Genomic DNA, 21,029 nt, shown 5'->3' with positions numbered 1-21,029 from the left:
ATAAGGAGCTGCGTGGTGCCAGATAGAGTTCGCTCGCTAGATGTTTACGACGGCTAAGCCCGTAGTCTCCCGTTATTTGGCGCGCTTCCTGACCCACCTGCCGTCCAAGTAAAGGCTTTTCCAAGTTGTGCGTTGATAAGTAGCTCGGAACTAAGGCAGACCCCGAATATCCTGACTGCCGCCCGCTTACGTATGCCCAGGACTGACGAGTTCGGCCACGGTTCGATATCGCATCATGACAAGCCATGATAATGCAAATCTGGTACCTCGTTTCGTAGGCAATGTTCATCACGGAAACCATCGCGGTCGTATCACAATCATGGTAGATACTGTACCCTGTGTTGCCCTGCAGAAACAACGCGGCGTTATGGAGCCCGATAGAATCAGTTGTCTGTGAGGGAAGAAAGCAATATAAAGTGTCATAAAATGATCGGAAAGAAGAAAGAACAATTTCTTTGATCATCACTTCCTTTGGTCATCCTCTAACTCATTTTTGATACAGTCCACGTACCCAAAATACTTCATTATTGCCCGTCATCATGGGCTCTCTCCCAGTCAGTGCTGAGGTCCTCGTCATCGGCGCAGGTCCTGTTGGCCTCTTTGCTGCCTTGCGTCTCGGTCAAGCAGGGATTCGCGTTACCGTCCTTGAGAAGGAGAGCGGCCTGTCCCAGCTTCCTCGAGCTTGTATGTTCTATCCCCAACCACAGTTCGCTCTGGCGGACGCTGGAATATGGGAAGCCATCATCAAAGGCGGCGGTTTTCGATCCACCGGGCTTGACATACGTCTTCCGCCAACTCCAGATGGGAACGATCGAAAGGCTCCGGGCCAGATTGTTGGGTCTTTCCCCAAAGACCCGAACCATGACCCTCTTGGCACACCTGTCAGACCACCAGCAATCAGCATGCTCAACATGGCCCAACCCGAGCTCACAAAGGTCTTGATGCAAAGCGCTCTCGAGACTGGGTATGTGCAGGTGGTCTTCAACAAAGAATTAGTTGCAATTTTGGACGACGGCTCGACCGGTTCAAACGTGGTGGTGTCAGTCAAGGACGTCCATACGGGGCTTCTCGAGGACCAGACAGCATCTTTTCTCGTTGGGTCGGATGGCGGTCGGTCGCGGACGAGATCTCTGCTGGGCATATCCTTCCCAGGCCACACCTGGCCCGAGAAGCTCATCGCCACTGACGTCTGGCTCAAGAATACCGAAGACAGTCCTACAACAACTACTCTGCTGATGGAACCGATATATTACACCATCATCACCCCACTTACGCCACCTGTCATCGGCGAGGTGACAAAGTGGAGGCTGACCTTTGCCGTCGACCCAAAAGAGCTTACTGAAAAGACCGAACAAGAGCTGCTGTCGGAGGAATACATATCCTTTCACTACGACCGCGCTTGGGCCGGCCCACGCCCACTCGCATACAACATTGAGAGAGCAGCAACTTACACCATCCATCAGCGCTTGGCTTCCAAACTGAGACACGGACGATGCCTCTTGGCTGGGGACGCTGCACATGTGAACAACGTAAGCAACTCTTTTTCTGCGGGAGACATAACGCTGATTGCCTTGTCTTCGAACATCAGGTCATTGGTGGTCTGGGGTTGAGCAACTGTCTGATGGAAGCTGTGGCTCTCAGCGATGCTCTCATCTTGGTCCTGAAAGAGGGCAAACCTGTGGACCTTGTGCTGACCATGTACTCTGACGAGCGTCGTCAAGTCTTTCAGTTCTTTATCGATCCCGTGTCGTCGTGGGTAGGTCCATCCACCTTTATACCACGTGAGATTTGTCGAAGTGGGCTGACAGGAGGCATATACAGAGCAAGCCTCGAATACAGGCAGGTGAGCATGACGACTGGTTCTTCCGCTGCTTGAAAGATCCTTCGAGCCCTGCGTTCGGGAGATGGATCGATATGATGGAGAATTTCTGGCCCACGAGAATAAAAGATATGGCCAAGGCCATGTGACACCCAAAGCAAGTTTGAGATTATCTGGTAGGAGATTCGAGGTGTCGATATTGTGCGTAGTCTAAGACAAAGCTTTCTTCAGGTATATGTCTCGTTGCTCATGCGGTTGAATGGGCAAAACCAAGCCGCATTTGACAACGCGAGGCACACACAACTAAAGGCGCATACACCGAATGTCTGCGTACCAAGAAAACCCCTGACATGATCAATTCGTCAGAGACCGCCGGTTTCCCTTGTGGTATCTTGATTACCTTGTTTGCAGATTAGGTATGCTTTGTATAGGTAACTCGGATTTCGGCCGCCGCCGTTGTCGTCGTTGTGGCCTTTGTTTTGTTCACCGCTGTCCTTCTACTATTTGTAGCTCAGTAATGATAAACAGAAACCATAGTCAGAGTGACACGGATAGCCTCATTTGTTAATAATAAAATGCCTGTAGGTCACCTAGTCCAGAAACTGAGTCTGGCGAAAATCTGGGCAACAACTTTAGGTTTGCTTAAGGGACATAACTTTGGATCCATGTCAGAATACACTCAATCAGTATTCACTACTATGGACTGCAGCAAATTGACTTAAACTTTGCTACCAAAGCATCCTGACAATACTCCTCCTCCAGATTGCATGTCGATTTCGTAGTAATAGTCCAACAGCCATCTACTCCAGATTCCGCCCAGGCCTAAAGGCTTCGTATCAATTGAGGCTACCGAATGCGCCAGATGGTGGCGAGCCCGCCTAATTGCAGCCCTGCTGCGCTATCCGCGCCCAATTCGCCCATCTGACAGCGGCACGCGGCGGCGAAACGGTCTGTAGTTGTTCGTTCCAGCCAGAGTCACGGGGCTCCGCACATAGTTTTCAATTTCGAGTTGAAATTCTGTCACATCCCTAGAGATGTTGGCAACATTGTCGCAATATGAACCCCACATCATTCGGTCATCGGCATCGATGACTATTCTCACCAGATCCGCTAAATTGCCGGTGTGAACGCGCAGCATGGGAGCACTGCCAATACCTACGGCATTGTAGATGTGAACAATCGTTTCAACACAGCTCACCTTACACGTTCCACGCTCGCACACAGAGTGCTGCATAGCACGTGTAATGTCCTCGTGGAAGATGCGGTGGACGTAATCGACTCCTCTCTGCCTCCATTGGGAAATGGTTTCTGGGACCTTCCGTCAGAATGTGCCAAAAAAGAGACGCCGGGTGAGTTCAAGGGTAAACTTACTCATGATCTCGTCGGTGTTCCAGGTACTTCGAAGTTGCAAGGGCAGACCATTCAGGCCCAACAGCTCACCTTTGTCGTTGACGCGATGCCAGTAGCTCATTTGAAAGATGATGGTTTCGAAATGCTCCTTCATCCGAGTTTCCCAAGCAAGCCAGAGGAGGAGATCCACGTGGAGCGGTAGACACATGGCAGACCAATCCCATGAATGCCACCCGAAGAAAACATGGTCGGGCGTTCAGTCAAAGTACCATGGCAGAAAGATTTGCATCATATCGTACTTGTCTGCCGTAAGTAGAAGATCATGCAACTCATCGATGGAAATCCTTTTCGGTATGTTCTCCCATCGGCCATGAATCATTGACAAGAGGAAGAACAGCTGTTCGACATAGTCATCTGGTAGGTTCACGACCCAGTTCTTCCGGCTGTTGTTGACTTTTGACTCGGCGAAGTCTGTCCGCAACATGGCACGGAATACGGGGGAACATATCGCGGCGGGGTCGGAATTGATGACGATGGCCTTGACTGGAGTCTCCGCAACCTCAGCTTCGTCCAGTTCGGAGCTGGTAATAGTGAATTTCGTCAAGGGGTCGGCAATGTCTGTTCCGTCCAGCTGAGTCTCACGGTCTCCTTCGTTCCCGCGTCTTGAATGTTCGTCGTCTGGTTGAGCCGCACCGCCACCAATATTCAAGATGACGTCTCCGAATTGCTTGTCGCGCAAGATTGCCATGTGGTATACTTCGTTAGATGGCCCTATGAGTTGATCCAGGGATCGCCACATATCGTTATCGTCGCTGTTTGGGGATTCGTTACCATTGCTGCTAGAGTTGGCATGTGATGAAACAATCTCTGGCACGGTAGCGTCCTGGATGCTAAGTATGCCCCTCTTCAGGAGTATGGTGTTGACAGTGTCCCAATACTCCCCCAAAGAACGATTCTTGGTCGGCGGAAGCATGGTCGTCCTATACACGTCCGCATTAGAATGAGGAAGGCGCAAGGCCGCCTGCTGGATGCCTACCGTTGCATGGCTTGATCGATCTCCAAAGGGCAGGCACCGCTTTGTCGTCTGTGGGAATTGAAGTTTCTCCAATGCGTTTTGCGTTGATTTGAAGATTTTTGGGCAGGATGGAGTTGTGGGAAGGATTGGCGGGTGAAGTCATGGCGCCAGGTGAAAATCTCAGTCGGGCTCGTGAAAAGTCGCCCGGTGAGGAAGGTAGCGGGTACCCTCTTTCCGTCTGTCTTCCGCTTGAGCAAACCAGTCGACCATCAGTCCGCGTCTCTGCAGCTACCAGCCTTTCGAGACAAAGGTCAGTTTTTAGGTGCAAAAGAACTCGAATGAGATGGAAGCCAACGAAGAGCTAGCGTCAATTTCGGGGCGGTCAGGAACCGGGTCACCATCTGGCTACCATTTTCGAAGCAAAACGCCGGGCTGTTTCTCCGCGCGCCGACTTACATTCTTCAGTGAGTTTCCAACAAAACAAAAATTTGAAAACCTGTCCTGAAGCACACTGCGTAGGGAATATCAAGAAATCCGATGGTGAATACGCACTCGTCGCAATCTTTGTAGCCTCCCATCAAAGTTGCAAAAAGCCCTTTGATTGAACCCAGCAGGTTCTAATAGTTAGAGCTAGCTCCTAGAAGTACCGACCTTGCTCTCGTATTCAATCATTCGGATTTGGCCCAGTGGCCTGCAAGCTAATAATACATCATAACCGAAGCTGCTGCATGCTACCTTGTTCTCGACAGGCTGTCCGCCCCCAAGTTCGACCACAGCCCCAGTCAGCCTTCTGGTCATTCCACCGCTTTCAGATTGTTAATCCACTGACCAGTGCATTCTTTCGGAGGCGATCTTGAGTCTCTGGGTTCAAGGGTGAGCCAATTTTGTGCCAAACGCCCCCAGCGAATTTGTCAATGCCGTGGAACGGGTTGCAACCGGGTATATGTGTCGACACAATCGACTTGGATATCGTCTTAATGATGCCAATGAGCTCCTTCACGCTTCCTAAGAATCGAGGTTCTCCAACCACTCGGAGTCTTCGTATAGCCATCAAAGATGCGACACAGTGTGTGATATCGGCGTCGTCGCAGGCCTCTATCAAAGATCCTAACACCATCGCGTCGCACGACTTGTCCTGGCGTTCGCACAGATTTCTGACTCGAGACGAACCGAGTGTTACATTTAGATATCGAATCAGGTGGGAAATGAACAGCCCTCTGGTACGCGTGATGGACTCTACCCTCAAGACTAGCGTAATAGCATAAGGCAAGCGACGATTTGTTGGTGAGGTCTCCTCGTACGTCAATGCGAGCATTCTCGCAACTCGCCTTGACGTGATCAGTGAAGATCTTTTCATGGCCAATGAGCCAGGCAACATCTTGGGACAGAGACTGGTGGTCGGGACATTCGGAGATCCATTTCTGCAGCCAACCGGCCAGAATGGGCTTCACGGCGTACTTGTCTATTAGATGTAAGACAATTCGAAGTTCATCGGTGCCAAGGCAATCCGGTATGTAGCTGGAGTATCCATGGGCGGTCGCAACAATGAAGAACATGGCCCAAGGGTTATCGTCAGGCAGGCTTACGACCCAGGGTTCTCGGCGAAGCCGCCGAAGAGCATGCAATCGAAAACATCCGAAACTGTGGCCATGGTCTTTGAATCGACTCGAAATCTCCGGCTTTCTTGCTTGGTTGGGACAAACAGGGTGTCCTGGCCGGATTGGTTATCAGGCCGTGGCGGTGCTCCTACAACCAGCGTCAAATTTCCCTCGTACTCCGAGAAGATCTCTGCGGTCGGTAAGACAGCTTTCTGCTTCAGGAACTCCCACATGCCGTCTGTGCTGTGATTGCTATTTTGGTCTACGTCGGAACTCTTGGATGCCATGATCATGACCTTCTTTCTTCCCTTCTAACTTTTCTTCTTCGCAGTTCGCCGCCTGGAGGCGCACCTTGTTGACGGCCGTATAAATCTCACGGGAAAGGATTCGAGGGCCAGGATGGCCTGGGCTTTAGGGAGCAACCTCTATGGCCACCTATCTGTAGCTTGTGTCAGCCTAGATTGGACGTTGCATGGGACGTTGACGAACCTTGGCTTCCAGCGGCTCTCTATGATGGCTCTGTCTAACAAGACTCGTACTGTCCATAGTCGTGGAAAAACGTGTTGTGTTATGGTAGTGGACTTTGAAGAGTTGAAAGATGGAAGTTGAGGTGGATGATATTAATGAACATGGTAGATGGTGGCCCCGGCAATGCTGAGGAAGGAGCCAGTACGTGCACGACTGCCATCTTGCCCATGTCATTCATTAGCTTGTGCGGTAGCTACTACCCACAAAGCAACTTCCGAGCTGGAGCGCCTTCACTTTTTCGTATTAATGTTCTGGCAAAGGATGCTCAAATTTCCATTCTTTGTTATTCTTCACTGATGTATGAGAACATTGATCAATGTTACCTGCGCACTCAATTGCGTTTGAATCCCGATGCTGGGAGGTTTGCCGTCGTCAGGAACCAATAGCCCAGCGCTTCGCGGATCCAAAGAAAGTATTCTCTCTCAGATAAAACCCTCAGAAACCTACAATCTCAGCGAATACTGCTTGGACGCCTCTGCGAAACAACGTCAGACACCAGTTTTCTTCGCTTGGGTTCGCAAGTACTCCAAATGGTTGTCAGTTACCGGGGATTCAATCTTGGCCACGAGACTAGCGACCTTCTCCTTAATGTTTTGCAATGGGTTGCAAGAAGTGTGCCCCGATGGGTCGGTTGAAAAGTCGATTGTTTGAACTGCCGATAAGAGGTCGTTGATGCTTCCAGAATACTTGGGTGTGGCAGTTTGCAAGAGCGCCACATCCTGCAAGCCAATTTTGTGAACTTGCTGAATGAGGGATCCAAGAACTAGCCTTATGCATTTATCCGACGATCTTGAAGAGTGGAAGTGGCCCCAAGCGTCCGCTTGGCTTTGACACTTTCCATTCTTCAAGGCATCCCAGATGGCACCATAGAGTATTTCCGTCATTTTATGAATGACCGTTGCTCTGGTCGAAGAGATTCTCTCTGATGCCACCACACATCAGCACTCATCAACATAACAAATGAGCAGAAAAACGGCGTACCAATGATTCCCGGTGGCTCAAGGAATGTGTAAGTGTTGAGGGCAATGTTGTGTTTGTCGATCAGCTCTCCCGCATCGTTGATTTTCGATTTGAGCAGTAGGTTCTTCGCGTAAGTTCGAAAGGTTTCTTCATGACCAAGTTCCCACGAAATCCACATAACAACCTCCTTGCCCTCGGTTACTGATGTTTTCGTGGCAGCGTATGGTTGGAACCATGTTGAAGCCCATGGACTTAGAGTCTGCGTCATGTCGTATTTCTCAGTCACCACTAGTAACTGGTAGAGTTGGTCTTGCTGAAGGCTCTTGGGTATGTGTTGGAAGTGTCCATGCACAATACTCAAAACCAGGAAGACGGGAGAAACGGAATCCTCCGGCATCTCAACTGTCCATGGAGCCTTATCCCTGGGCCTCGACTCCGCGAAACCAGTGAACAGCATCGCACGGAAGACGGATGACCATCGTGCAAGGGACCTGGAGCACACAACAAATTCGTACACCCGCAGCTTCTCATTACTAACGCCTCCAACCTTGAGAGTCAAGTCGCCACACGAATCAAAGTAGAAAATGTTTCCGCCAGCTAATGTTTCCATTGCCGGTTTGATACATTCCCAGACATCTGGGTCTTCAAAATAGCCGGAGTTTTGTGGTGGGTATCTGACGGCGCAACTTCGTCAACGTTTCCTCATTTATGAGCCTTCAGAAATACTTACAGGCTCGAAGTCTTCTTCCCCTTCTTCTCTCTCGTAGACGCTGATGGTGAATCAAAAAGGCCATCCCATGGATCGTGGACTTGGCTCATGATGTTGCACTTGGTTGTATGAGGGCAGCAGGATACCGACTGAGTAAAGTTCGAGAGACGCGCCGCGTGAACCATGTGGTAGATTTGAATGAACGTATTACGACGGCTTTTTGTGACTCTTTATAGCCGTGCTGTTGAGCACCCTTGCTATACGACGGGTAAGGAATGGCAGGGCTTGGGTTCGTGGCCAATCAGTCATTCCAAAGTTTGCTGGGGTTCGAGCTAATGCAGGAGGCCTACCATCGAAGATCAAGCTTTGAAATCGAGAATACGGCAACCAGTGAATTAGACCACGATTAATCGAGTTTTGTTCTTATGGGTAACATGCATGCACTATACTACCATTCCAGCTGGGAGGCAATGCAACCGCGACGTGCAGTCCTAGAACTCGGCGTTTTGGACAGGCCACAATGACGTACACCTCATCCACCCAATGATATTTGCGCTACCCTAGGTGATCATCGCAGCATGCTAATTCTATTCTTCACTTTCAAATGAATGCTGTGATCATAAAACGAAAAATACGTCGGTTGAAGCGATAGGTAATGAGTTCCGATTTAAATATTCTCACTCAACAACGCGTGTAGACGACAACGAAGACGAAACAAGAAGACCGAAGACCGAATAGTGGATCTCAGACAGCAAGTCAATTAGAAAGTAGTTGTTTTTGGAGGGAGAAAATACTGCCATCTTCTCCCGCGTAAACTGCACTAACTAGCGCCCTCCTCGTTCAGTGCCACGAATGGGTCATACCTACAGCCCGTTTCTATCCATACAGTCCCAGAATGACACCCACTAGTAGCTATAGAAATTGAGGAGGCATTTTACCTGTGTAATCATCGGTAATTTACTTAGTGTCGGAGCAAAACAAAGCCCGCCTGCAGCGAAAGCAGCTGACCGAACATAATTCTCAAAAGGCATAGCCAATACGTTCTTATTCTTTTTTCTGTATAGCCACAAACCGTGTCTATCAACTCTTCTTTCTTGAACGCAGTCTGGTCTATCTACACACCTGTCTTCTTGGCCTGATTTCGCAGGTATTCAAGGTGCGTCTCCGTGACTGGGGACGACAAGTTGTCGACCATCTCCTTAACTTCTATTTGGACAACAATCCAGAGGTCACAACTATCGTGGCCCTCAACGTGTCCGTTAACCTCTTCGAGTAGGATCAAATCCGATAGATCATGAATACTTCCAAGATACGAAGAGAAGGTGGCGCGCGGCAGAACGAACTCCTCCAATCCCATTTCTCGAATACGGCGCATAATTCTGCCAAGAAATAGGTCGTCGCAGTCCTCTTTTGTTATGAAGGCGGATCGATTCTCGAAGTTAACGTCAGAGCAATTGCAATGGCGTATCTCTGCAAGTTCTTCCTCACAGCGACTCATTGTAAGGGAGGTCTTCATTGCTCGGCGGAGACAGTTGATCAGCCTCTCTATGAGTTCTGCTCGCTTGAAAGAAATGTTCTCTGTAAATCCTGATCAGTCTGTGAATCAAAAAGGAATAATGGTAGTAGTTCGGCGGACAGGAACATTAGCCGATGGGCTTCTTACCAAGAATGCTGGAGGGCTCCAGGCATGGAATTGTGCTCAGAGGCACACCGTGGACGTTAATGAGCTGACCAGCATCGTCCACGCGACAGTCCCACAAGATGTCATTGAGCATCTTGCAAAAGCTAGCTTCGCAACCTAGCTCCCAGGCAATCCACACGTCGCGGTATTGGCCCGTAGTGTTCTCGTAGTTATCGAGGGGCAAATTCTGAACCCACTGAGAAGCCCACGGTCGAAGAACATGTGTCATGTCGTACTTCTCTGTCACTATCAAGAGGTCAAAGAGCTCATCGCGTCCCAAACCCATCGGTATGGGCTGGTGAGTGCCATGAATGATGGCCAGGATGAGAAAGAGGGGAGCCGCCCTGTCCTCAGGCAGTGCAATTGTCCACGTACCGTCGCGAGCTGAAGAGATAGACTCCGCGAAACCGCCGAAGAACATGGCGTTGAAGACCTTGGACCATCGCGCAACAGTCCTCGAACAGACGACGAAGTCGCGTCCGCCTTCGTGAAAGGCTTTGCCCACCTTCAGAACCAAGTCGCCACGGGAATCGAAGTAGAAGGCCTTGCCACAAGAAAGGGACTTCATTGCATCTCCAAGGCAGCCCCAGCTCGCACCCTTGAACGCCAAAGCCGCAGAGGGGGGCGAGATGAAGGCGGCATCGTCATGCATGGTGTGGCTATCTGCCTCATCATCTGCAGCTGATGATGTTGTAGTGAGGATCCCCTGGTCGTCGAGGGTGTCTGGCGCTTGCGGCTGCGTTCCGTCAACTTGCAATCCTTCATCTCTGAGGCGGATCGATTCATAAGTAAGAAGCAGCCAAAGGTATTCGGATTGGAGCGCTGCGGTGGCTTCCTGTGCAGATAAGAACTCGGCGACTGCATCCGTCCGAGGGGATCCTGTGCACCTCTTCTTTCTGTCGGCCATCTCGTGTTGACGATGTAAGGTTGATCCGCCGATGACACAAGTTCCGATCACGTCAGAAGGAGAACTTCTTCAAGAGTTCTTCGCGGGCAGAAGCTGCGCTTATGACATCCCCTACTGATGAAGACAACATGCTGAATCATCTAGATCATTCTCCCCTAAATCACAAGCAGCTCATAGGAATATACAAGTGTCCTCAAACATGATAGCCTAACAACATGGACGATAGTCATATTTCAAGACCATATAATAATGGGATAGTTTAGATCAAAGGAAACTTGCAATATGATACCGACTGCCTAAGCGCCATTGTCACCCTCCTTCATGGATTCCAACTCCTTCCAAAGCAACCTAGAAAGACATAGATGAACTGGTTAGCGCAACTTCAGATAAGACTTCTTTGCCAACGCTCTCTTTTGGGCCAACAACCTTCTTTCTTCCGCAGAGTAGAGTCCGTCTCCGGTCTTCTCTCCCAGTCTTCCTCTTGAGATGTAGTTCTCCTCCAGCCAGTCCGTGTACCCCGCCTTCTTCGGATCCACGACGCCCATGTTCACCCTGTTCCGCTCCACCTGCCAGACCGTGTCTAGACCAACCTCGTCCATCTTCTCGCAAGGTCCCTTCTCGGCGTGGAAGAAGTCTCGGAATAGCGCGTCAATGTCTCGGGGCGAAGCCAGCTCTGCCTGTAAGACTCGCAGGGTGTCTGACTTGACTGCAGACCAGATGCGGTTGAAGACAAAGCCGACGGACTCATGGGGCAACGCAAGCGGGTTGAAGCCTACGCTCCGCATCTGCTCTTTCAAGAAGGGCATGAGGTCCTTGTCGGTGGCTCCGCAGGTCATCAGCTCCACGTAGGTGTTACGTGGTGGAAGATGATAATGCGTGTTGAGGAGACGTTCCGGGCGGGAGATCAACGTTCGCAATGCCGATGTCGGCCATGTTGAGCTGTTGGAGGCGATGATGCAGTCTTCTGGCACGAGCGAGTCGACCTTTCCAAGCATCTCGCGCTTGATCTCGGGGTCTTCAGGCAGTGCTTCGATGACCATCCAGGGGTTGGCGCCGCAAGACTCCTCGAGGACAGTGCTCGTCGTGACGCGGCCGGGATGTGACTCGCGGACCGCGCAGACAGTCGTCAGGGCATCGCCGACATAGACAACGGCAGACGAGAGCGCCTTCTCATTGATGTCCTGCAAAATGACGGGCCGACCAGTCGAGGCCCACATTACCGCCAGTCGGCGGCCAAGGACCCCCGCGCCGAGAACCACTACGGGCCGAGAAGTGGGGTCCTTTGGCGGCGTCCATTTCGGGATCGGATGCTCTGTCGTTTCAGGAGAATGGCTTGAGTATGGGCGAGTTTGATGTTGAAATGAGGAGAAATTTGATTGCCGGCATTGAATTGTAAGTCGGGCTTTCGGGAGGAGCGTTGCTGTCGCCGCAGGCAGAAGTCTGCCGATTGCCGCGGGCTTTGTGATGCTTCGGTTTATGAGAGCGCTTGTGGTGGGCTGAATGCGCCATAGCTGTTGGCATGTCCTTCTTGAAGCCATTGTCGATGGTGCTGTCTTAGCGTCGATTTCGATTCCGGGGAAAAAGTGGCTATTTTATGTCAATGGCAGAGCCGTTGCGCTCGCCCGATGATGATGGCACTGTCGCCTGATGGGAGTGGTCTGGGGAGTGGCGTGATGTTGTCGGCCAACGCTGGGCTGACCATGACCGCCAAGTTCGGGTCTTCGCGGCTCGCGTTCCAATTGCATAACTCAAATGGGGGGTTTCCCTAGATCTCCCCGGAAAAGACTGGTCATCTGCCCGCTCTGTCGATGCGGTTCATCATAGCGCCCCGCTCGCTCCCGTCATCCGCTGCGCCATCCGGGGCAACATAAGGCGTAAGCTGATGACGGATGATAGGAGGAGTACCAGAGGGAAAATCGGTGCACTGACTTCGATTCAACGGCTCGGTCTACAAAGCACACATCACTGGCGTTTGCACGGCGCAAAGAGATATCGTAGCTCCGGTTGTTTGACTATTAGCCGGGTGAGGCAGCCCTCACATACTCGGGAAACTAGCCGCAGCAAACGCGGAGTTCCTTGCCACCCATGGCCTCTTTTATCAGGGCTAAAGGTTCTCCAGACCTCAAATCCTCGACGTGAAAGGTTGATCAAGCACCTTGTAGCTTTTCCAACAATGTGGTTTGGCGTAGACGGGCCACCCCCGCTGAATCAGATGAGCCCTCACGGTATTCGCTCCGCTGATCGACAGCCTGCATCCTTGATGAGCTAGTCTTGCACCTCAATCAACAACCATCCGAGATGGTGTAATGGTCAACATTTGACGCTCTCAAGCGATAACCGTCAGGCTCGGGGTTCAATTCCCCGTCTCGGAAGTACTTTTTTCCGATCTGCAACATGTTAAAATTCTTTGTAGAATTGTTTGCTGTGTTTTTGTGATGCTCACGATGGCACTCAGCCAGCCGCGACCGGCATCGTCAGGGCGTGGCTGCCGGGTGGCTGGTGAATGCTATGTGGTCCATGCACTGGAGTGGAGACAGATACTGCAGTGTGAGTGTGGCGCATGCCCTGCACTTTTCGCTCCTGTGGTGCAATAATTTGTGCACAATCGAATGCTGCGCTGGAACATCCCGTGGAAGTTTCTTCCACACGCGATCTAACATGTGCGGTATTCATTTCGTCATCTCGCGTGATGACGCTCAATCGCTTCCCACAAATATTCGCACCTGTCTTTGTGATCGCGGTCCGGACCATCTTGGTGAAGTTCGCACCCAAGCAGTACCCTCTGGCGCCAACGCGCAACCCCTGCATTTGACCTTCACATCAACGGTGCTAGCTTTGCGCGGTGACCATGTCACCAAGCAACCGTTTCGCGACGCGTCGTCGGGCTCGGTGCTCTGCTGGAACGGCGAGGCCTGGAAGATTGGAGGCAAGCCCGTTGAAGGCAACGATGGCGAGGCCGTCTTCGCCCTGCTGGTAGCGGCCAGTAGCCGTGCCGCGGGCGAAGATGCAGTGCTGGACGCGCTCCGCACGATAGAAGGGCCATTCGCGTTCGTCTATTACGACGCGTCGTCATCTCGGCTCTACTTTGGTCGCGACCGTTTGGGAAGACGGTCCTTGCTACTCAATCGGAAGGATGGACTGAGGCTGTCTAGCATCGCGGAGAGCACGTCGCTGGAGTGGTCAGAAGTCGAGGCGGACGGCATCTACGTGGTTGACCTTGCGTCATTTGACATCGATGCGAATGTTCCCTTGACACCTCGGTCTTGGTCTAATGAGGAAGAGGGTACGGTAAGTCGTGGATCGCCGCGGGATTGGTCTCGTTTTGCTACTTACGATGATAGGTCCTCAACATTGGTGTCTTCAACACTACAATACCGCCATCAGACGTCCCGCCGCTCACTACGACCTCATCGTCGGTCCAGGCGCTGCGAGATCAGCTGACTGAATCGCTCAAGCTGCGTGTCTTGAACGTACCAGAGCCGCCAGCCCATGATGCAGGAAACGACACGCGAATCTCTGTACTCTTTTCGGGTGGCCTGGACTGTACAGTCCTGGCGCGCATGGCAAGTGACCTGCTGCCGCCAGACCAAGGCATCGATCTCATCAACGTTGCCTTCGAGAACCCGCGTCTCGCGTCAAAGGCTGAGAACTCTGCCGCCAACGTCAACCTTTACGAGGCTTGTCCCGACAGAATCACCGGCAGAAAGTCGTTTGCCGAGCTGGCTGCGGTCTGTCCGGACCGCCGGTGGAGATTCATTGCCGTGAGTGCCCTTCACGTCACCTCGGGCTTTCAATCACTAACCCGGAGCAGGTTGACATTCCGTACCAAGAAGTCCTCGCTCACCGGAGCCAAGTGATCTCCCTCATGTACCCCCACAACACCGAGATGGACCTTTCCATTGCTTACGCGCTCTACTTCGCCGCTCGGGGCATCGGCAAGTCCCAAAGTCACCCCTCCGACACCGGGGTCGACTACGCTACGCCAGTGAGAGTACTCCTCTCCGGCCTCGGAGCAGATGAGCTCTTCGGCGGCTACGTTCGACATGCTACGGCATTCTCGAGGAGAGGCTACCCAGGCCTGCTAGACGAGCTCAAGCTCGACGTCGGCCGCCTCGGTAAACGCAACCTGGGTCGCGACGACAGGGCCATGGCTCATTGGAGCCGCGAGGTGCGGTTCCCGTACCTGGATGAGGACTTCGTCAAGTGGGCGATCGAGTGTCTGGTGTGGGAAAAGTGCGACTACGGCCGCGGCGAGGTGGAGGGAGAGATCGAGCCTGGGAAGAGGGTTCTAAGGCTCCTGGCGGAGGCACTCGGCATGGCTTCCGTTGCTCGGGAGAAGAAGAGAGCTGTAAGTCCCTCCCTGATGGAGAGTTGATGGAGTCAGGCAGACAGCTTATCATTCGTCAGATCCAATTCGGTTCAAGAACCGCCAAGATGGAAAGCGGCAAGACCAAGGGCACCACGCTCATCGCTCCTTGACGTTCTACCCAGGTTGCGAGTGCATCCGAAAGCTGGCTGTGATGATCCACAGATACTTCCGAGCTGGTGGTCGCCGAAGCCATGCGTCCAGCGCTGTGCGTTTCTGCATCGCAGTAACCCTTTGCTGGAACGCATGCGCCCAGGCTTCACACACAAGGCCACCAGCAATGACGCCGTAAAGGCAAGTCTGAGCCAGTATGGGTCGATGGAGGTTCACCTTATGTATATTACATCAATATGAAGAGAGTTCTCGCCATGCCCATGTGTAGTACGAGCGATCCCCTCCCCTTGATCTTGAACACCATACGTGCCGCCCAGAAGGAGACCTGAAGCAACAGGGGGACTTTGTTAAGGCAAAACTCTGGGACTTTGAAGCCACGCGGGCTTATTATGTTAGGCCATCGATACGTCTAAGTTGAACCTACGACCACGACGTCAGAGACGCATAGCCTCGGTGTTGCCGTTGTCCTCGCCAAATCCCTGCTCCGTAATCCCGATTTCCATCGTCCATCCATAGTATTTGTTGCCAACTCTCAAACGCCTGTCTTCTTTGCTTGCTCCTTCAGATACTCCAAATGCAGGCTTTTGACCGGGGAAGTAACTGACTCCACTACTGCTCGGATTACTTTCTGCGTGGCTGGCAACGGATTGCACGCTTGGTGCTCAGCGAGAACATCGACCTCCATGCAGTCAATCATCAGCAGCAAATAGTTTATGCTCTGCTGGAGGTGAGGTATTGGCTTCTTCATCAACGCGACGTCTTGGCCCAACATTTTGCTTACTTCCTTGGCGAGGGATCCGAATACCAAGGCCTTGCACATGTGTGGCGGCAAGGTCAATGACGACTTCTTCAAAGCAACCCTTCCGAGGTCGTATGGTCCAGCTGAGCAATGAGTACATTCCTGCATGTTTATTTCGTACCTTCGGTAGCATTTGGGACACTCGCGGTTCTGAGGCCGACCTCGGCATTCCGGTTCCCCGAACGCCGCCTCCAGCGTTTTGTAGATGCATCCAACCATGGTATCAACAATTCTCTTTCTTCTACTGGTGACTTCCTCTATGCAAAAGTCAGATGAAAGATGTCAAAGTACTTCGACGACACTTACCGAGAATTTCGGGTGGTTCGAGACAGCTATACGTGCTGAGGACGACACCGTCTTGGCCAATTAGCTGCTCGTTGCCATTGACAGGTGAGCTGAGAAGGAGGTCTTTCGCAAGCCAGCAGAAGTTGTCCGCATATCCAAGTTCCCAAGAGATCCATAGAAGTATCTCGTTGCTTGAAACTTTGGAAATGTTCTTGTAAGGCGCAAACCAGGCAGTGGCCCATGGGCGCACGATCTTGGTCATATCGTATTTCTCCGTCGCTACCAGCGTTTGGTACAGTTCGATTTGACTCAGTGATGTCGGCACATGCTCGAAGCAGCCGTGGATAATGCTCAGGACAAGGAACATGGCTGAGGGAAGGTCCTCGGGTAGGCTGACGCTCCACGCAGCATCAGCGGGCCTTGACTCCGCGAAGCCACCGAAAAGCATGGTGCAGAACACTGGTGACCACCGAGAGAGTGTTCGGGAGCAGACGATGAACTCGTAGGCGACTACATCCTCGCCAACTCTAAGGGTCAGGTCGCCAATCGGGTCGAAGCTGAAGGCCTTTCCGCACTCAATCGTCGAGGTGGCGGGCTTGAGGCACTCCCAGAAGGGCCGGGGCACGGGTTCGGGTTCGTCTTCCTTGGCCGTGTCTGCACTTATGCTGCATCATCAGACATCTTTTCTTCTCTCGACCTTTTGCGGCTTCTCTGAACTGTTGTATAATTAGTTCGAAGTTCCATATGGGGGGAGCAGGGAATTCTAGATTAGGCACCTATGACTTTGAATCGCAATTGGAGGTGGTCCGTGAAGTGTTTGAGGGCGGGTTGCCGGTGCTCGGTATGGACCTTGGCGACCGGAAAGAGCACCGCACGTAAGCCAGGAGAATCAGGGGTTCCTGCCTTGTTGAGGTTCACAGATTCCACAGAAAAGTAGTATCTGGAAACTTCCCATGATTCTTAGACTTGAAATGCTCTTCTGGCCAATGGGCGTCTTCCAATGCAGGTTTGCAAACAGTAACAAATCATGAACTTCACCAGCAAACGGGCGACCGCCGGAGAAGTGGGTCAAGGCATGCACCAAGGCTTCGCATACAAGACCACCAGCGATGATGCCGTAAAGGCAAGTTCTCGTAGGAAGGTAGAATGTTATGCGAAGGGCATATCATACAGTGACCATGAACAGCATTAGAAAACAGTGAATGGAAATCGGAGTTCTTTTGTCGCGTCGGCCACAAAACCTTTCATTTCTACGATTGAAACATCACCGCTGAAGGGCAAACAAAAGTCGCCTCAACGTCATCGGTGTCGACAACCAGTCAAGATTGGGCCAATGCACTTTCAATCGGGCTGGTTGAAAAGATGCAATTTGGTCTGTGTTTGGTCTCGGATATACATTGCTTGGCTGTGTGTCCATGAATTTGGAACTCAGCGATCTCAACTCTGTTAGCGTCCCACATTGGCCTTGCTGCCATCGCCACTCCAATCCTAATCTACCAAACTGATCCTACTGACACCGCACGGCATGTCTTGGATGCCGGTCTTCTTCGCCTGGCTCTCCAGGTATTGCATGTGCGCATCCGTGACGGGTGCATATGCACAGTCCAGCAGCTGTTGCATCTCATCCCTCAGCGCTGGCAAGGGATTGCACTCCTTGTGCTCTTCGGGAAGATCGATGATCATCGCCCGTATGTCTTTGGATAATTCCTCAACACTGAACCGGTAATCAGGCGTAGGTGTCTCCAGGAAGGCCACCTCCTTCAGGCCAATAGCCGCAGCGCGCCTAGAAAGAGAGCCGAAGATCAAATCCCCACACAGGCTTGGTGACAGATGGAAATCCTTCGTCGTACCCCGATTGCATTTGCATTTACTGCACCATGTCGGGTGATCGACATCGCCGTGGCCGATGACGCTTCCACAGACATTGCATTGAACACTTGGCTTCCCGTTGCACAAGGGAATTGCGCAAAGTCTCAGAATCGTAGTGTTGAGTAAGGTTGTGATTTTTCCAATCAGGTCTCTTCTACCCTGTGCTATGCTCTCTGAAAAATAGTAAGCCGCATGAAAAGGTTTATCGGGCTGCGTTAGGAGGACATACCAATAAGTCCGGGAGGCTGCCGGTACGGTAGACCGCTCAGACGACGTAAAGTCTTGTGACCCGTCACAAGCTCGCCCTCGACATTGATCGGCTGACGGACCATTAAGCCTGCGGCAAACCTAGAAAACGCTTTTATGTGACCAAGTTCCCAGGATGACCAAAGTAGTGGAAATGTCTCGTCGCTTCCGAGGAAACGAAATTCCTCATAGGGGGCGAACCAGGTTGAAGCCAATGGGTTCAGTATCTTGGTCATGTCGTACTTTTCTGTGACAACTAAAACTTCGTAAAGCTGCTTCTCCCTGAGCGTCCGGGTCACATGCTGGAAGTGGCCGTGAATGATGCTCAAGATGAGGAAAATGGGTGAAGGATCGTCGTCGGGAAGTTGGACGTTCCAGGCGGCGCCATCTGATGGTTTGGATTCGGTGAAGCCGTTGAAGAGCATGGCCTGAAAGACGGGCGAACTGCGGCCAAGTGTGCGCGAACAGACGACAAACTCGTAGGCGGACTGATCTCCACCAACTTTGAGAGTTAAATCACCGCGAGTGTCGAAGTGGTACGCCTCGCCGACCTGCAGGGCCAACATCGCGGCCAAGAGGCACGCCCATAGTGAATCCGTGACATCCTCGTATTCATCTCCTTCGCTGGCGGAGGATATCGACACGTCGGCTACTGGAATGTCGACTATTGGAATTTCGGCCGTTGCGGTGTCGGCCATTACGATCCCTGAGAGCACGATTTAGCGATTCATTGGAGGCAAGAAAATGATGAGGAAAATTGAGAATGCGACGAAAGAGGGCCAGGAAGGGAGGTTGCTACTTACCGAGGTCTCTGGCGACAAGACTTTTGAGACGACGCAATTAGTGCTTTGCTGAAAACACCACAGGGCTGGGTTGGATGGGTGGAAGTGAAAGAAGATTCCGGGACTTTGACCTGAAGGGGAGTTGTGCCCTCAAAGCCAGGCTTCTTCATAAATTCTTGCCCTCGACGGAAGAGACGGACCAAGAAGACGAAGACACGTCCCGACGCGAAGATTCTAAGACCTTGCACTTGAGAATTTTCAACGCGAGAGTTCCGTGTGAACGAAAATTTCTTCTTCGATTTTGGAAAGGAAGGAACGGTCAAGCCATAGGATTGCTGTCTGCAACATATCTCCCAGACGTTCAGCTCTATCTTCACCCCCACTCTCACCACCACCACCACCACCACTCCGACTCTCACCTTCGATCCTCACCTTCGACCACATTTTAATATCCACCCGAGACCTCTCTCCAACTTCATTCTCCCCTTCACTTTACCAATCACTTCGAGCCGATATCGGTTTCCTTCGTTGCGTTCATCACCACTTCCATCCTGGGCCTCATCGCCATTGATTTTCGCCTGTCGCACCTCCCCTTCTCGTCTGCTTTCGCTTCCACTCTTCCACATCGAACACAGCCATGCGTCGTACGGAGCCCGCTTGGCACTGGATGAAGCGCCTCATGGAGCAAGAGGGCGCTTTCGACATGGACCCTCGAGGAGATCTCTGCCTGCTGGTCACCCCCGAAGATGGCAACGACGATGGCCTGGACTGCAACCATGACGATGACGATGCTGCCTCCGTCAAAAGTGAAACGAGCGACACTTCCAAGAATGGACAGCGGTTCGTTGTCTGCTCCAGAGCCCTGTCGCGTGCTTCGCCCGTCTTTTGCAAGATGCTGTACGGACACTTTGCCGAGGCGGACAGCAGTCGCAGCAAGGCCGTGAACCTCAACGATGCCATCGAGCCGATGTTCTTGGCCCTCTTGATCATTCATGGCCGCTTCGACATCGTTCCCGCACGCCTTACAGTCGAGGAGCTTTTCGATTTGTTGGTTATTACCAACAAATATCAAATGACCGGCATCGCACGCCCTTGGCTCCATAAGTGGGTACCTTACTTGAAGGCCATCCCATGCAGCCCTCACAAGGACCTCTTGGCCTGGATCGCGTGGGAACTCGGTGCCGAGCAGATGTTCGGCCACGTTGCCAAAGCAATCGCTCGGGAATGTCGCGTCAACGAGGACGGCGAGGTTCTGGACACGGATGGTCTGCCCATGAGACTCAACGTCTACCTCGATGCCGCTGGCATCCTAGGTGAGCTACTGACTCCAGCCCCGTGCTTCCAGGACCACTAACTAAACATGGTATCAGATGGCATTGCTCGAGCCAGGGAGAACGCCGTGTCCTCACTCTTCTCACCTCTTTTGCTTTACATTCAAGAAATCCTCGATGGCAGAGGTTGCGCTGACGGGTGCATGGTCAGCAAAGCGAAATGCAACAACGCGGTGCTTGGTTCCGTGATGATGGCTTGCAAAACAGCCGGAATCGACCCTGCCCCTCTGATCTCTGGAACCGACCCAGTCTACCTCGGTAGTGTATCAGAACTGCACGATCAACTCCAAAGAATGGTCGTCGAAAACCGGGACGGACATTATTGCAATCCGATTGGTCAAGCCCAGACCTTGGCTATGGTAATGATGAGCGTCGAAGACATGCCTTCACCAGTGACGCAGATCCAGAGGGAGCATATGAAGAAGCAGAAGTCAATTTCAGGATGGAACCGCCAGTGCAACTGAGAGAGAATGTCAAGGGCGAACTTTGGGAACACTGCAACGAGGATGAGCAATGACAGATAAGAGCCACGAGGATGATGCCGCCGGGGATCTCGAGGGGTACAACAATGGTTTGTTAGCAGAAGGCTGGGCAGACATGACAACGGGAGGAGACAATTTTGCAGGAAACACAATGTACGAGTAATACCAAGAACGTCTTCACCTCAACT

At 52.0% G+C, this 21,029-nt stretch overlaps 8 protein-coding genes across 8 annotated transcripts; 3 read left to right on the top strand and 5 right to left on the bottom strand.

Annotated features, from left to right (window-relative positions):
• Positions 1–539: 539 nt before the first annotated feature.
• pnpA (Para-nitrophenol 4-monooxygenase) lies at positions 540–1,968 on the top strand (the record flags this gene model as incomplete). Its single annotated transcript, XM_032037336.1, has 3 exons — positions 540–1,529; positions 1,589–1,756; positions 1,822–1,968. The coding sequence occupies 3 exons, from the start codon at positions 540–542 to the stop codon at positions 1,966–1,968; spliced, it is 1,305 nt and encodes a 434-aa protein (XP_031883972.1).
• Positions 1,969–3,425: 1,457 nt separating this feature from the next.
• CGGC5_v016728 (uncharacterized protein) lies at positions 3,426–4,142 on the bottom strand (the record flags this gene model as incomplete). The annotated part of the gene is made up of 1 exon (XM_032037334.1): positions 3,426–4,142. The coding sequence occupies one exon, from the start codon at positions 4,140–4,142 to the stop codon at positions 3,426–3,428; it is 717 nt and encodes a 238-aa protein (XP_031883826.1).
• A 2,656-nt stretch (positions 4,143–6,798) lies between these two features.
• CGGC5_v016727 (uncharacterized protein) lies at positions 6,799–8,089 on the bottom strand (the record flags this gene model as incomplete). The annotated part of the gene is made up of 3 exons (XM_032037331.2): positions 6,799–7,232; positions 7,292–7,944; positions 8,001–8,089. 3 exons carry the CDS (start codon positions 8,087–8,089, stop codon positions 6,799–6,801), a joined length of 1,176 nt encoding a protein of 391 aa, XP_031884046.2.
• Positions 8,090–9,093: 1,004 nt separating this feature from the next.
• Positions 9,094–10,567, bottom strand: CGGC5_v016726 (uncharacterized protein; the record flags this gene model as incomplete). The annotated part of the gene is made up of 2 exons (XM_032037330.1): positions 9,094–9,557; positions 9,643–10,567. The coding sequence occupies 2 exons, from the start codon at positions 10,565–10,567 to the stop codon at positions 9,094–9,096; spliced, it is 1,389 nt and encodes a 462-aa protein (XP_031884050.1).
• A 296-nt stretch (positions 10,568–10,863) lies between these two features.
• On the bottom strand, positions 10,864–11,784 carry LAM1-2 (3-hydroxyacyl-CoA dehydrogenase-like protein LAM1; the record flags this gene model as incomplete). Its single annotated transcript, XM_032037329.1, has 2 exons — positions 10,864–10,915; positions 10,994–11,784. The coding sequence occupies 2 exons, from the start codon at positions 11,782–11,784 to the stop codon at positions 10,864–10,866; spliced, it is 843 nt and encodes a 280-aa protein (XP_031884043.1).
• A 1,441-nt stretch (positions 11,785–13,225) lies between these two features.
• On the top strand, positions 13,226–15,046 carry CGGC5_v016724 (Asparagine synthetase domain-containing protein; the record flags this gene model as incomplete). Its single annotated transcript, XM_032037328.1, has 4 exons — positions 13,226–13,855; positions 13,909–14,328; positions 14,379–14,915; positions 14,975–15,046. The coding sequence occupies 4 exons, from the start codon at positions 13,226–13,228 to the stop codon at positions 15,044–15,046; spliced, it is 1,659 nt and encodes a 552-aa protein (XP_031884044.1).
• A 533-nt stretch (positions 15,047–15,579) lies between these two features.
• CGGC5_v016723 (uncharacterized protein) lies at positions 15,580–18,944 on the bottom strand (the record flags this gene model as incomplete). The annotated part of the gene is made up of 5 exons (XM_032037327.1): positions 15,580–15,907; positions 15,968–16,103; positions 16,153–16,785; positions 17,643–18,173; positions 18,230–18,944. The coding sequence occupies 5 exons, from the start codon at positions 18,942–18,944 to the stop codon at positions 15,580–15,582; spliced, it is 2,343 nt and encodes a 780-aa protein (XP_031884045.1).
• A 721-nt stretch (positions 18,945–19,665) lies between these two features.
• CGGC5_v016722 (uncharacterized protein) lies at positions 19,666–20,823 on the top strand (the record flags this gene model as incomplete). The annotated part of the gene is made up of 2 exons (XM_032037326.1): positions 19,666–20,341; positions 20,399–20,823. The coding sequence occupies 2 exons, from the start codon at positions 19,666–19,668 to the stop codon at positions 20,821–20,823; spliced, it is 1,101 nt and encodes a 366-aa protein (XP_031884005.1).
• Between the last annotated feature and the right edge of the window lie 206 nt (positions 20,824–21,029).

Source organism: Colletotrichum fructicola (assembly GCF_000319635.2).
Source record: "Colletotrichum fructicola Nara gc5 chromosome Unknown KSG_Nara_v1_contig11, whole genome shotgun sequence".
NCBI lineage: Eukaryota > Fungi > Ascomycota > Sordariomycetes > Glomerellales > Glomerellaceae > Colletotrichum > Colletotrichum fructicola.
This window is presented reverse-complemented; position numbering and strand designations above follow the sequence as displayed.